This window comes from Andrographis paniculata, unplaced genomic scaffold (genome assembly GCF_009805555.1).
Source record: "Andrographis paniculata isolate CXL003 unplaced genomic scaffold, ASM980555v1 Contig34END, whole genome shotgun sequence".
Classification (NCBI taxonomy): Eukaryota; Viridiplantae; Streptophyta; class Magnoliopsida; order Lamiales; family Acanthaceae; genus Andrographis; species Andrographis paniculata.
The window spans coordinates 4,226,644-4,240,769 of record NW_026137567.1 but is presented as its reverse complement, the minus strand read 5'-3'; the positions used below and the strand labels follow the sequence as shown (position 1 = coordinate 4,240,769).

Below are 14,126 nucleotides of genomic sequence, written 5' to 3'. Positions count from 1 at the left end.
CTTGGCTATATCTGAATTCTGAAACACACCCAAACCCAATCACTCAAAAATACTTTTAACGGTTCAGATAATATACTCGGTTTCGATTTCGGTTCAACGGCGGTTCCGCCGCAACATGAGAACCGGCGGTTTGAACCCGGTTGGGTAGGTTTAGTCTGAAGGAAGCATAAACAGCAACAGACAGAAGAGCCGTCATTGTGATTGACTGAAACACAGCGCTTCTCTTCTCTCCTCTTCGAAGGTAACTTCGCATTTTAAGATCCTTTGTACACCTCTTTTCTGCATTTTTATTTCATCGTAGTCCATTCGAATTGAATGATTGATTGATTATTTTTCCAATAGAAAGGAATTTTCGGTGTGACTGGGAGAATTCGTTTCATCTAAGATTTTGATAGACCATTATCGTTTTTGTCTATGAATTGTGCTGATATTTGTTATGATCTGAATCTTATTATACAGGTAGGGCTTCTATTTGTTATATATTTTGGTGGTTTTATTTTCGTTTTTCAATTCTATCTGAATCTGAATTTCCTTTTTTTATTTCGAGCTTAGGATTCAGGTTTTAAAGCTTATTAATTTGGTAGCTTGAAAGTCTTTGGATTTGGATTTAGATTTAGGTTTCACGTAGGATTTTCATTTTGATTCTTCTTGGCTCTGTATTTGTAATTTCTTTGTTTGGATTTGAGAACATTGTGATTTGCAAAATCTGTGTTCATTTGTAGCTCATTCCATTTTGGTTGATTCATATTTGCAGGTGCATTATCGATACTATTATCCTCCTAGCCCTAATTTACTAATTGATTGATTGTTCGCTCGCCTAAATCATTAAGGTCTTAACAATGTTAGTGGCTACAACCATTCCTACTACAACTGCATCTCCATCCCCACTACTTCAAAAAGGGATTTCGGTATCAAATGGATCTTGCAAGTCTTTCCCAAGTGCTGCTGTTACCTGTCCCAAATTCAAACTCAGATGTAGCAGCAAAAGATTGTGCATCACATCTTGTTTACCATCATCATCATCATCATCATCATCATCATTGACAACAATGCCAACACCGGAAATTGGAATCGAGACAGAACAAGAAGCTGCCCTCGCGCGAGTCAAGATTCTGTCGGAAGCTCTACCTTTTATACAAAAGTTCCGTGGCAAGACTATTGTTGTTAAATACGGCGGCGCTGCAATGAAGTCCGAGGTTCTCCAGGCATCCGTGATCTCTGACATTGTCCTACTTTCATGTGTCGGCCTTCGGATTGTGTTTGTACACGGTGGCGGGCCGGAGATCAATCAGTGGCTCACAAAGCTCAACATTCAGCCTAACTTTCTTAATGGTCTCCGAGTAACAGATGCATCGACCATGGAGATTGTGTCGATGGTGTTGGTTGGTAAAGTGAATAAAAATCTCGTTGCGCTGATCAACAAGGCAGGAGCAACTGCAGTCGGATTATCCGGAATTGATGGTCGACTCTTGACTGCCCGGCCTTCTCACAATTCGTCGCTGGGGTTTGTTGGAGACATTGCTAGCGTTGATCCGTCGATACTACGACCACTCGTGGATAACAACCATATCCCTGTAATTGCTTCTGTTGCTGCCGACGCGACGGGACAGTCGTACAACATTAATGCAGACACAGCAGCCGGAGAGCTTGCGGCGGCTTTGGGAGCAGAGAAGCTGATCTTGTTGACAGACGTTTCGGGGCTGCTAAAAGACCGGGACGATCCCAAGAGCTTGGTGAAGGAAATCGACATTAAAGGGGTTCAAAAAATGGTCGAAGACGGAACAATCGCGGGCGGGATGATCCCAAAAGTGAATTGCTGTGTAAGATCTCTAGCTCAAGGAGTTAAGACTGCAAGTATTATAGATGGACGCCTTAAGCATTCACTACTTCTGGAGATTCTTACAGATCAAGGAGCAGGAACAATGATAAGTGGATAATAATAGGTTCACTTAATTTCAATTTCTGTCTGCTAAATTAACAATGTGTTGTGATGTTTCAAGTTTTTGCAATGTTGTTTGGAAAGTTTTGAACTTTATTTATCGGTAGTTAGCTGATGAATGAAGTGAATGGTTTCAAATGGGGATGGTTACGGAAAGATCAGCACCACGCTGATTTTTCACATCACCACACACGTTATACTATAGCATATGTATTTTACATATAATATGTTATTTGTAGTAATATTATGTAATGTTTAATAGTAGTTAGTATAGCCGCCGTTGTTTCAAATATAGTCTACATTTGAATTTCAAAACATATACACAAATGGATAGTCACACTAGAAGCTCAATAATGTGAACAATTGTATGCAAGTATGTATGTATTATACACAAGGCAGCAGTTGATATAAATACTGCATATCCCATTTAACTTAAAAACAAAAGTTCCATAGGCATTTCAAAATCAACATTAATATGCCTAAAAAAGTAACATCTGGATAAAACAACCCTTAAAAAGTATGTAAAGCTCAAAGTGTATGTACTGCTAAATCTTTGAAGAACTCCCTTGGTTATACGCCGCGAACAAATGCTATGATTGTCGATCCTTACCCTGCTTCAGCAGCGCATCTTTCATATCTTTATATGTTTGGAGCTCCTCGAGCGCATCAGCTGTAGTTTTGGATGTAGCAAGTCCGGACGTGGAAATGTTGGAGGAAGTGGACTGAAGATAGGGCGAGGCGACTGAGGCATCTGGCCGGAGAGGCGGTGCTTTATTCAGTAGAGAAACAAGAGCACCAACCATTGGGTCTTGTGATCTTTTGTGGGGTCCCAATGGATGGTCCAGTCTGGCAGAATCAACCACGACATGTTAGTTGGTTTCTAGCATGAAAGAATCCGAATAATAACGCAGACTATAGTCAAATGCGAAAAATTTACGAAAAGACAACCAACTCCGATCACAATTCACAATGGCCAGTATAAGCCCGAGAAAAGAAAAGTTCTTACAGCAATTAAGGTCATGCAAACCTTCCACGAGCAAATAATCGATGAAAATTTCAAGATTCCTACGAATAAATGTGAATAACCTAAACAAGACTTGAACTGTCTATATAAAAGTTGTTCTCACAGCTGGACCAGAAAATCTAGAGCATTATTTATCTGGTGAAATTATAGAGTGGAAGTTAAAATTAGAAAAAATCAAGATCGACACTTGGCACTACACTGATATGCAGCAGTTAGTTAATTGTGATGTAAAAGGCAACAAGGTTTAATCACTTCATAACTTCAGTGAATCAGAGGCAGTCAAGTCTCAGCTCAAAAGTAAAATTCTAATGAATTTACAAGAATGTTATCAATTATAAAAATGCTCTCCACAATGTTATCAAAACTTTAATTGAGGAACAGAGGTTCAAAGAGAAGTATACAAAATACGAGATCAAATATATTGAATCTAATATACGTCTCAGGTAGATAGTACATACACCAAACATCAAAAGCCTTATCAATCTCTAAATGTCTGAAGTTAGTGTGCTACTTCATGCCATCGGCCTGATGTTAGCAAGGAGTTTCATTACCTTTGGGTATGTTTATGTTTACTAGGAAGAATGGGATTATAATCTTTAATCATACTTTAAGGGATTATTTTTATCCCAATTATTGGACAGGATAAGACAATCATAGAAATTAGTGTACTAATAACAAATTCAAGAATAATAATGCCTTCAATAATTCAAAGTAAACATTTGATTAGAATGGAATCTATCCACCCTAATCAGATGGTTATCACATAAATTCAAGAACAAAAGATAAAAGATAAGTACGGAAAAAAAGACAACATATTGTTTACTGAAGATAATCTAGATCTCAGGTAATTACACCAGATATCACAAGTGTTATTAGTTTCTTATGCTCATGCAGATGGCATCAGCTATTTCACTTGATCCATGAATCATAAAACTTCCAACTCTGTCAAAGCCTCAATTTCTATTCAACCATTAATGTAGGAAGTCTTCTGCCACGCATTTTTATTCTCACCAATTTTGACAGCAGTTTACTTAATTTCCAAGAATTAGAAAGTTTTCACCATGTAATTTAATTACTTTCAATGGTTTAGGACATCAGGAAGTAGAATAATTGCCAAAACTGAAAACATTAGTGTAAAATATTTGTGGAACAAGCGATAATTATTCAATCGCATTTTCATTGACCATAAGATATATTCATCAGAAAAGATTGATTACCTGGAAGCTGAATCCATGATTTCATCATCATCCACGAAAAATGGACCAGAAAAATCGAAACCATCATAATCATCGTGCAAAGATAGCCTACTCGATGTCCTAGAAAACACCTTTGCCGGAGAGCTAGCTGCTGATTTCACATCCAAAACTGGCCCATCATGTCTGACAGATGACAGCTGCAAACGACATGTTTGAAATCAGAGAAATGCTTATGGAACAGAGAAATTAGATCCACTTTTCGAAATGCATATACCTTGTTAACCGCTGGGCTAATTTGCTTATGAACAGCAAGTTGATCAGCTTTCACCGAAGGTGGGAGTTGCTTATCCGGCAATGAAGGCATGCTGGGAAACCTAGGAATAGGTATACTAACAGGAGCACTTTCACACCGTGACAGTACATTAGACTTATGATTACCGGGAACATTCATAGGCGGTGATGGTGAGGGAGATGGTGAGAGCATGGAGGAAGAGGGGCAGTGCTCATCGTATCTTTGATTTTTCACATAAACCACCAGTGGTTCATCATGTGTAGGACGGGGTAAACCTGAACGAGGAAGGAGAGAGCTACGCCTTTTCGACAACAAGGCATGGGGCTCAGAATGTGTCGGTGAAGGAGATGGATTCGCTGATGGTGGTGATGCCATGTACAGGTCATAACTCCAACTATGCCTTCTACCAAATGGATACGAACACATTGGAACTCTTCTAAGAGGTTCAGCCATGGGGCTTCCAACATATTCTGAAATGATTTGCGGAGACATTGGAGTTGACGGCTCAGAACTCACTTCAATTACCGACGAACAATACATGACTGAGAGGCACAGCCTGCCACAAGAAGTGTCGATCGGTGTAAAAACAAATCGCTGCATCTCTGCCTCTTCTGTATGGGTAAAGGGCTCGACGAAAGATGAAATCCGGTGGCGAAGATTGTACAGTCGAATCCGGGCAGATGAAATTAGGTCACGAAACAAATTATAAGCAGGCAGAAGCCTAACTGTTGCATACAATGACCTTAACAGCACAATCGACTTCTTGTACAGTGTCTGAGGGCTCATACAGCTCGACCTCTTACTTCCAGCTCTTGCAGCATTCTTCCTACTCTCATACTGCAAAACCCACCTCTCTATGACCTTTTCGTTCTTAGGATCACACCCAAACTCATCATTGTCTGAGCTGTAATAACCCCTCTCTTTCCCAGATGAATTCCTTGCTAAGAATTTTTTCGGGGAGAAATTCAAGGGGCCCAATTCAGTCTGCTGCCTCTGGACTAAAACAATATCAACTATCATGGGCTCTGGACTACTCTGCCTCCACAAATCTATGGCTTCTAAGGCAGCAGAGTACTCCCGAAAGGTCGGATTAAGATACCTATCTCTTGGCCTGAAACTTGGGGAGGATGAAGATGAGGATGATGGGGACGGCGAGGATGGAACTTGCTCGCCGCTGTAATTTCTCGATGAAACAGAAGGGCAACGCGAATCCAGTATAATATGAAGGCTTTTGGCAAAAAATTCCATAATTATCTGCTCCATAACCGCAGGTTCTGTATGAGCAGCACCATGAGGAGCCATCGATACGCCGCACCAACACAAAAAAACCAAAATCAATTCAATTAACCGACTTTTCAAATATCACCGATACCTCAGAATAGTATACTTGATTCCGAAACCTATTTCGAAAACGTCATAAGAACATCTGCAACAGGATATCGAGCTATTCCAAAAAATACACAATCTTCAAACAAAAGCAGTATAAACGAAATTCAGTCTGAAATCACGCTAACAAGTCGCCCTCAAGCAATAAATAAGTGGCAGCAGAACTCAACGACCGCTTCAGAAGAAAAACACATAAATAAATTAACAAACCATAAAACCCCGGGGTTACTTCCGGCCGTCTTCTTCTATGTCTAACTATCTTCTACTCGTGAATTCAAAACATTAAAGATACACAGGATAGAACTATTTCTCTTATTAACCATAAATTCGAATCACCCAAACTTCTCGTTCCACATTAACAAATAGAAGATGAAAAACCGAAGCGAAACAGAAATTGAATCCCCGCAAAAAGGAATGATAGGAGAGAAATTCAACTTGAGGATTCGTGCCGTTGTGAGAGGAGATATGGAGAGAAAGAGAAGGGATTTTTAAGTCTTCGGGCTTGGTGTTCAAATCTTCTTCCGATAAATCGTGCGGTGAGGAATCCTGCAGTTCGTCCGTTTTGTATTGTTGCCACGCCAGGGTCTATGCGACTTCGTCTTTTCTTTTTTTTTTTTTTTTTTTATATATATATATATACTATTTCATTAATTGTTGCGTTGAGTAAGATTCGATATCTCACACTTTTACATCACGCTAATATTATTATTCAAGATTTTAAAAATATTTTCAATACCTTATATATATATATACGTTCTGTTTATAAAATATTAACAAAATTTTGATACTATTTTAATTTTTTAAAATATCATATCAAATATATTTTTATTTAAAAAATCTATATTTAAGTGAAGATATAGATATTTATTGATGTTAAATTATACTTTCTTATCCAATATTTTATATTATCTTCTCATTGATCTTCTGCGTGTTAAATTAAAAATATAGTAAAAATAAAAAGAAAATAACAAAAATATTTTTAGTATATTTTGTAATACTGTTATAATAATATTTGTGAAAAAAACAAAAAGTAAATGAAACACTAATATTGTTTTGTTTAAATATGAAAATTAATAAATATCAGTATTTTAACATTAAAATATAATATAAAAAAATAAATAAAGTATTATAAAAAAGTATTAAAAAATTAATAAAAGCGTAGTAAGATTTGAAAAATAATTAATTAAAATAAATGTAATAAATTTATCATAAAATGATTTAATTTGAATAAAGTAAAAATTAAAAAATAATCAAATAGTAGTAATGTAATTAAGAATATTGGGCCAATTTCAAATGGGTTTTTTTCTCAAGAATTAAGTACAAAGTTAACATGAATGTTGCTAATGTTTAATCCAGCCCATTAAAAATATGATTCAATTGATTTTATTTTTAATCAATAAAATAATACTCATTGGTTACACCTAGTATCTTATTTGCTTTTTATAATAAAATTAAAAAAAATAGTATTTATTTACCCGTCAAAATTATATAATTTTTTTTTTCTTTTTCATTCGATAAACTTATGTATAATTTATTCGTAGTAAATATTTTATTCACCTATAATTTTATTGTTTTTATTTTAATAAATAATAATAATTTGTTATTATTTTTCTACTCACTTTGTTGCTTTTTATGAATTATGTACTAATGTTTTTAAATAATACTATAATTTTATTTTTTTATCTATCTCACTTTAATATTAAAATATCATTATTTATTAGTATTTGGGTGTGTTTATTTTGTATTTTAATTTGAAGTAAAGAGAAATATGCATATAATATAAAAATAATAAACTATAGTATATTAATATTTTTTAAAAAAAATATTTAGAAAAACTTTTTATATAAGAAACAGCGTCTTTGTGTCCAACTAAATTTATATAATTTTATTAGACGGAAGGAATAATATACCAAGAAATGAATTTTTATAAGACACAAAAATATAGAAAATACCTTTGAGTTTAGTAAGTAAAGAATGAAGTTGTAATGTTATTGTGACAAGTATATGTAAAGGTAATAATAACTTGGCAATTGAATGTGGACTACATAAATTATAAATAAGCTATATTTTATTTAAACTGAAGAAGTATATTAAAATACATATATATATATATATATCGATGTTGTGGGCCTCCCTAAAAGATGGGCCTTGTGTGGGCCCTCGGGCTCCCAGCCCAGCCCGGGATCTGTGCTACCAATATTCATTTCAACAAAATACATAAAGAACTATGGTGATTGGTGAAAATCAATGATGGAATGTTACTAACAATATTAGGTGTCATCCAGGTTCAAACCTCTTATACATGATTCGTTTAGTGTGACCTGTCTTGTCGGTTATAGTTTACAAGGTATTAAAATCTATAGAAGTTTATTTATGTGCACTTTTGAATAGTGACCACGTGTTCCCACATTAAAAAAAAAAAAAAAAAAAAAAAAAAAAAAGGAAGAAGAAGAGAACAATATCATGTGGAAGAATATGTTTGTATATAGCCTATAGATCTATATAATGAAACCTAAAAAAAGCATATGGAGATATATATAATTGATCGAATATGAAAGTAGATAATTAATTAGTTTATCCAAACGAATATTCGAGATAGTGTAGTACTGCACATTAATCAATTCATTTTCAGATTTTTGGGTGTCAAGTCAAGTATCCCAATCCCAAACCTTATATATATACACACGCGCGCGCCAGGGATGGTTGTGGTGCTCCGCACAATGCTGAATTTTCACATTAGCACACGTTATATATGCAAATAATGTTAGTATTACGCACAACACATGTTATGTATAATAAAGGTATGTGTTGTTTTTAATAATAGTAATTGTGTTATATACAAGTATGTCATGTATTAAAATCAACCGTTGTGTGTGTTGTACGAGACTATAGCATTTATTGTTAGCTCATGTGTTTTATTTATATTATATTAACATATACAATATGTTGTCCGTAGTAATATTGTGTGTTGTTGAGACTATAACATGTGTGTTTTGTTCATATCTTGTATTTGTATTATATTAATATATACAGTGTTGTTTGTAGTAATATTATGTGTTATCTAATAACACACGATATTTTGTTCAGCACAATACTGAATTTTAAATTTAGTACTGTAGCCGCCTATACATATATATATATTAACATATACAATGTGTTGTCCGTATTAATATTGTGTGTTATTGAGACTTTTGTTCATGTATTATATTTGTATTATATTAACATATACAATATGTTATTTGTAATAATATTATATATTATCTAATAACACACAATATATTGTTCAGTATAATACTGAATTTTAAATTTAGCACTTTAGCTCACGTATATATGTATTGGAGGAGGCGATAGTAGTGTACCCTTTTAAGAGATAAGCCAATCAGACCAAAGCAAGATCATCTTCAGATTAGCAGTTGCAATTCTATTATGTCTGCCTGTTGATTCACAATTAGTCCCACCACCACTATACATACATACATATATGTGTGTGTATATATATATATATAGAGAGAGAGAGAGAGGAGAGAGAGAGTAGTCACCAATGTGCAGAAAGGAATGTGGAAGATTGCACAGAAGGATATTGGGACCCTATCCAGAAAAATGAAAATGCATACATGAAAAGCACCTCCCTTTATTGAGATATATATATATATATATGATCGTATCAATTGCCTTTTTTGATTTCTTGGCAACTTAGCTTTATGGGTCACCCCACATGGGTTCAATATGATCTTGATATAAAAATATGATCTTGATATAAAGTTACATATAACATGTCTTAATTCCAAGAATTAGTTTACACAGGGGACACACACTTGATGGTTTATCAATAATTTATTAATCATTTCTTAAAATGTTAAGTAAATAAATAGAATAGAGTGCATATATGATATTTATAATAGAAAAAATAAAATAAAATCTCAATTTTCAATAAAAATAATTTTCTATAAAACACCATACCAAAGAATTATTTGACCTTAAAATAACAAAGCCAAACATCCAACACAGAAAAAGAATGCAACTCATGTCTCGCTTTTGGACTTAATTGATTAATTAATTAGCTTACATTGACGGATATTATTGAATAATTGTGAGTGTCTGGGAGATATATATATATATATATAATTATATATTGGTAGTTTTGTGTTATATAATTTTATTGATATATAGCTGATTTGATTTTCTTAATAAAATAATACGATGAATCTACCTTTGAATCCCGACAAATATTGCTCAATCTCTAAATAATATTTCAATATGAATGAAGAATTTATCAGCTCAATCATGCAATTTGTGGGTTTGTCGTATTTGGTGATTTTAATTTGAAACCAACGCCTTTTTTAATAAAAATATATTGTGTTTTCTTATAAAATATTATATCAAAATATTATTTAAATAAAAAAATTAAATCAATATTTCATTTGAAATTAATTGCAAACTACAAACAAATAAATTTGTTTGCGATTCTTTATTTTTATCTTAAATCATAATCATATGTTTTTATTACTATATATTCCTCGTGTCCCAACTTAATATTCTGTCCTTGTATTTTTATAGTAAATTAAAAAATAGTAGTATTTTATTAATTAGTTTAGAAATATGCAAAACGAATTTGACAATTTTGTCATTGCAAATATTTTTGTAAAAACTTCTAGTATTTTGTCATTTATATTTAAATTATTTTTACTATAATAAAAAATGAACAATATTTAGCAGAACAATTGAAAATGATAAAAACAATACATTGAGTTGGGGACAGATGAATATTAAATATAAAATAGTTTGCTCCTTTTTATTTGTCCTTATATTTTAGTTTCAGTTTTTAGTTTAAATGAAATAATGAGTGGATGTGATATGTTATATGAAAAACATTACTTCTTTCCGTTTAGTAATAAGAGTTACATTTATTTTACAACCATTGTAATTAACATTAAAATTATTTTTTTTTTAATTTGTACTATATTTTGATATAATATTTAATATACAGATATTGACACGCAAAAAGTAAATATAACTCTTATCACGGACATATATAATTTTTTTTTTTTTATTCAGCATATAGAATAGATATATGTAGGATAGTCTGATTGTAATGGGATTACCCTAACCAACAGTACTTACAAAATCTAAAATACGTACATGAGCTCCATCTTACAGGGACTTATTAATTCCACTACCACGTGCATGAAATTAAATTAATTAGCTAGCAAGCCAGTTTATTTAAAACCACATATATATATATATATGTATATATTGATATTTGTAGGTAGATAGGTAGGTAGATAGTGTAATCCTACCCATAAACGGATAGGGATTTAGACTATTTGTATATATCAACTTTCTCCTTAGTTCTATATATATATATATATATATATGATCTTCATGCATGCACTAATTAATCTAATCAAGTATATAAGTAAAGATTTAACATTAATTATTTAGGGCACGAGGCATTCAACTTGCTTCCTTAATCAGAGATTAATATAGAGAGAAAGAGAGAGATATCTACGTACACTTAATTTGTTAGTCCATCTTCAATCCATCAACTTTATTTATCCAATTTTAACTCTAAATATGCAATTTCTAAAGTAATTTTACTTCAATTATAATTTCATTTTTTCACTATTATTCTTCGAATATTCAATTTTTCTCATTATTTTTAAACAATTTTTTATTTTTATAAATTAAAATATTTTTTTTTTAAAATTAGAAAAACAAAAAATAAATTTAAAAATTAAAAAAAAAAAGAAAAAGAAAGCAACGCCATTTTGGCGTTGCACTTTAGCAATGCCAAAAAATGGCATAGGAACCGATGCCAAATCAACGAACCCAGCGCCATTAATGGCGCTGGGTTGGAGATGCCCTTAAAGGACAAAAGAGTATAATTTTTTTTGTCAAAATATTATACTCCCTCTACTCTATTACAAATCAAAAAATGGATTTTTGAAGATTTTTGTCATAGATTAAAAAATAATAGTATTTTATTAGTTAGTGAAAGTATGTAAAAAATTTTGACATTTTTGCAATTTGACTTTATGCATAAAGTAATTGTATAATATATTTGTAATTTAAGTTAAAATTAATGATATTTTAGTAGTAGTATGTGATTACGTTTTTTAAAATATAAAATAAATACTTTTAAATGAGATAAATAAAAATGATACTTTGATTTGACTTTGAAAGGAAAAAATATGAAACTATTACTCTACAAGTATAAACCACTTATAAAACTTCAAACCTAATGAACCCCTCTTTACAATTCCAACTGAGTTTTATTTTTACATAATTTTTGTATCATATAAACATATGCTTAAATCTTAGGGCGTGTTTGGCAATTACCTGATAGTTGTTAGCTGTTAGCTGATTCAATTAGCTGTTAGCTGATTCAATTAGCTGGTTTGACTAGCTGATTCGATTAGCTGTTTGTATTAAAATGTTTGGTAAAACAACTATTTGATATTAATTGTTTACACGTAAAATGACAATTAAGGATATTTCTATTTTATGCTTGTTTCTAATATATTCAATTATGTTCTTTTGAGTTTAGAATGTTTAAAATTTTTTGTTATTAGTTATTGAAAATTGTAAAAGTGTTATAAAAATATTTATTTTTATTACAGTTAGATTTAAAAAATAATATATTTTTATTAAAATATATAAATAATTTTTTTTATTGAAAATGATGTAAAATATAAAATAATAAATTTTTCGTATATATATTTATTATGTTAGTTATCAATTAGTTTATTATATTTATAATTTTCAATAAATTTAATTTATTTAATTTATTTTTAGTATAAAATTTATATAATGTAATTTTAATAAAAAATAAATTATTAATATTTTTATATTTTTATATTTTTTATTTTATGTTGATTTAATAAATTTATATATTTTACAATTAAAATAATTTTTATACAAAAATTAATTATTTTAAATTTATAAAAGTAAAACTATAATATAATAAAATATTCTAATATAATTAATAAATAATCAAAATATATTTATTTGTGTAAAATGTATAATAAATTTTTAAGGGCATATAAGGAATAAAAAAAATTACAGAAAAAACTATTTCAAAATGTTGGATAAGTTAGCTTTTCAGAAATTAGCTTTTTGGGTCCAAAAAGCTATTTCAAAAAGCTAATTTACCAAACACCTAAATTAGCTTTTTAACTGGTCAAACAGCTAAAAACTGATCAATAAGCTAAAAGCTCTTAAAAAAGTTATTTGTCAAACACCCCCTTAATATTTTTCAAAATAAAGGATGATTTTTTTTTAGTTGAGGTTTGATTTTGGATTTGAATTTGAAAATTAGTTTAGATGTAACTTTTTTTTAGTAGAAATAATATATTTTTATATAAAATTAACAAAGTTTGTATTCTGAGTAGAGTAGACAGAATCAAATATATATTACTTATTTTTTAAATAAATATATATACTACGAAAGTATATTATCAAAAATATGAGAAATAAACACAAGCAAACACGCCCTAAACTTTTGGTTCGATAAAATTTAAACAGTGATTGAAAGTGAAAAAGTGAAGCAAGAGAACTACTGAATATGAAAGAGGGAAAAAAGGAAAAAAAAAAAAAATAGGGCCAGGAGAGAAATAAATAATATTTAGTATTTTAATTTATTGTGCCACGTCATTGTCAAATTTCAAACTGGATAGGGAAACTTCCATGACCTTTCCCAACCTATGGGGCCCAATGAGCATTAATGAGAGGCAAGCCCACGTGGCAATCATTTAGTGCTGCTCCAAGAGTGGGCTGGGCCCACTTTGATTAAAGGCCTAGTGGAGGATCCCAACACTTTTCACTAATTAACATTTAATCAATAATTTAGGCTCCATATTCAAATTCATAATTATCAATAAGATTTTGAAGCATAATGAAGGCGGCGGATCAATCCCAAGTTAGTATAAGTACTAATTTGATCGATCAATATACGTTATAAATATAACTAGTATATATTTATATATATTATATTTTTTTCGTCCCAAAATTATAGATTGGGTTGTATTTGGTACGAAATTTTGGGTTGTATTTGGTACGAGATTTAAAGAATATTGATATTATATTGGTAGTGAATCAAAAGTACGGGTAAAAGACTTTTACGCCCTTGTGAGTATATTAGCTTAAAAAGTAGTGACAATTGTGTAATAATAATGAAAAAGTAAGAATAGTTGTATAGTGATATAGTTATTTATGGAAATAATACTATTGTTTTGAAATAGACAAAAATGGTAAACAAAAAGACTATTGTATTGGAATGGAGGGAGTAAT

The 14,126-nt window shown here is 31.0% G+C and overlaps 2 protein-coding genes across 5 annotated transcripts; one reads left to right on the top strand and one right to left on the bottom strand.

Annotated features, from left to right (window-relative positions):
• Nucleotides 1–80: 80 nt before the first annotated feature.
• LOC127248563 (uncharacterized) lies at nt 81–2,077 on the top strand. Of its 4 annotated transcripts, none has more exons than XM_051270957.1 (2): nt 81–241; nt 831–2,077. In XM_051270957.1, exon 2 carries the CDS (start codon nt 840–842, stop codon nt 1,935–1,937), a length of 1,098 nt encoding a protein of 365 aa, XP_051126914.1. In that variant the 5' UTR covers nt 81–241; nt 831–839; the 3' UTR covers nt 1,938–2,077. The 4 variants fall into 4 exon arrangements, with proteins under 4 accessions (XP_051126914.1, XP_051126911.1, XP_051126913.1 ...); XM_051270954.1 differs by having other exon boundaries at nt 83–241; nt 755–2,077; XM_051270956.1 differs by lacking the exon at nt 81–241 and adding an exon at nt 324–459 and having other exon boundaries at nt 755–2,077.
• Nucleotides 2,078–2,256: 179 nt separating this feature from the next.
• Nucleotides 2,257–6,382, bottom strand: LOC127248562 (autophagy-related protein 13b). The gene is made up of 3 exons (XM_051270952.1): nt 4,434–6,382; nt 4,181–4,356; nt 2,257–2,785 (listed from the first exon to the last, which is right to left on the bottom strand). The coding sequence occupies exons 1-3, from the start codon at nt 5,751–5,753 to the stop codon at nt 2,530–2,532; spliced, it is 1,752 nt and encodes a 583-aa protein (XP_051126909.1). The 5' UTR covers nt 5,754–6,382; the 3' UTR covers nt 2,257–2,529.
• Nucleotides 6,383–14,126: the final 7,744 nt, after the last annotated feature.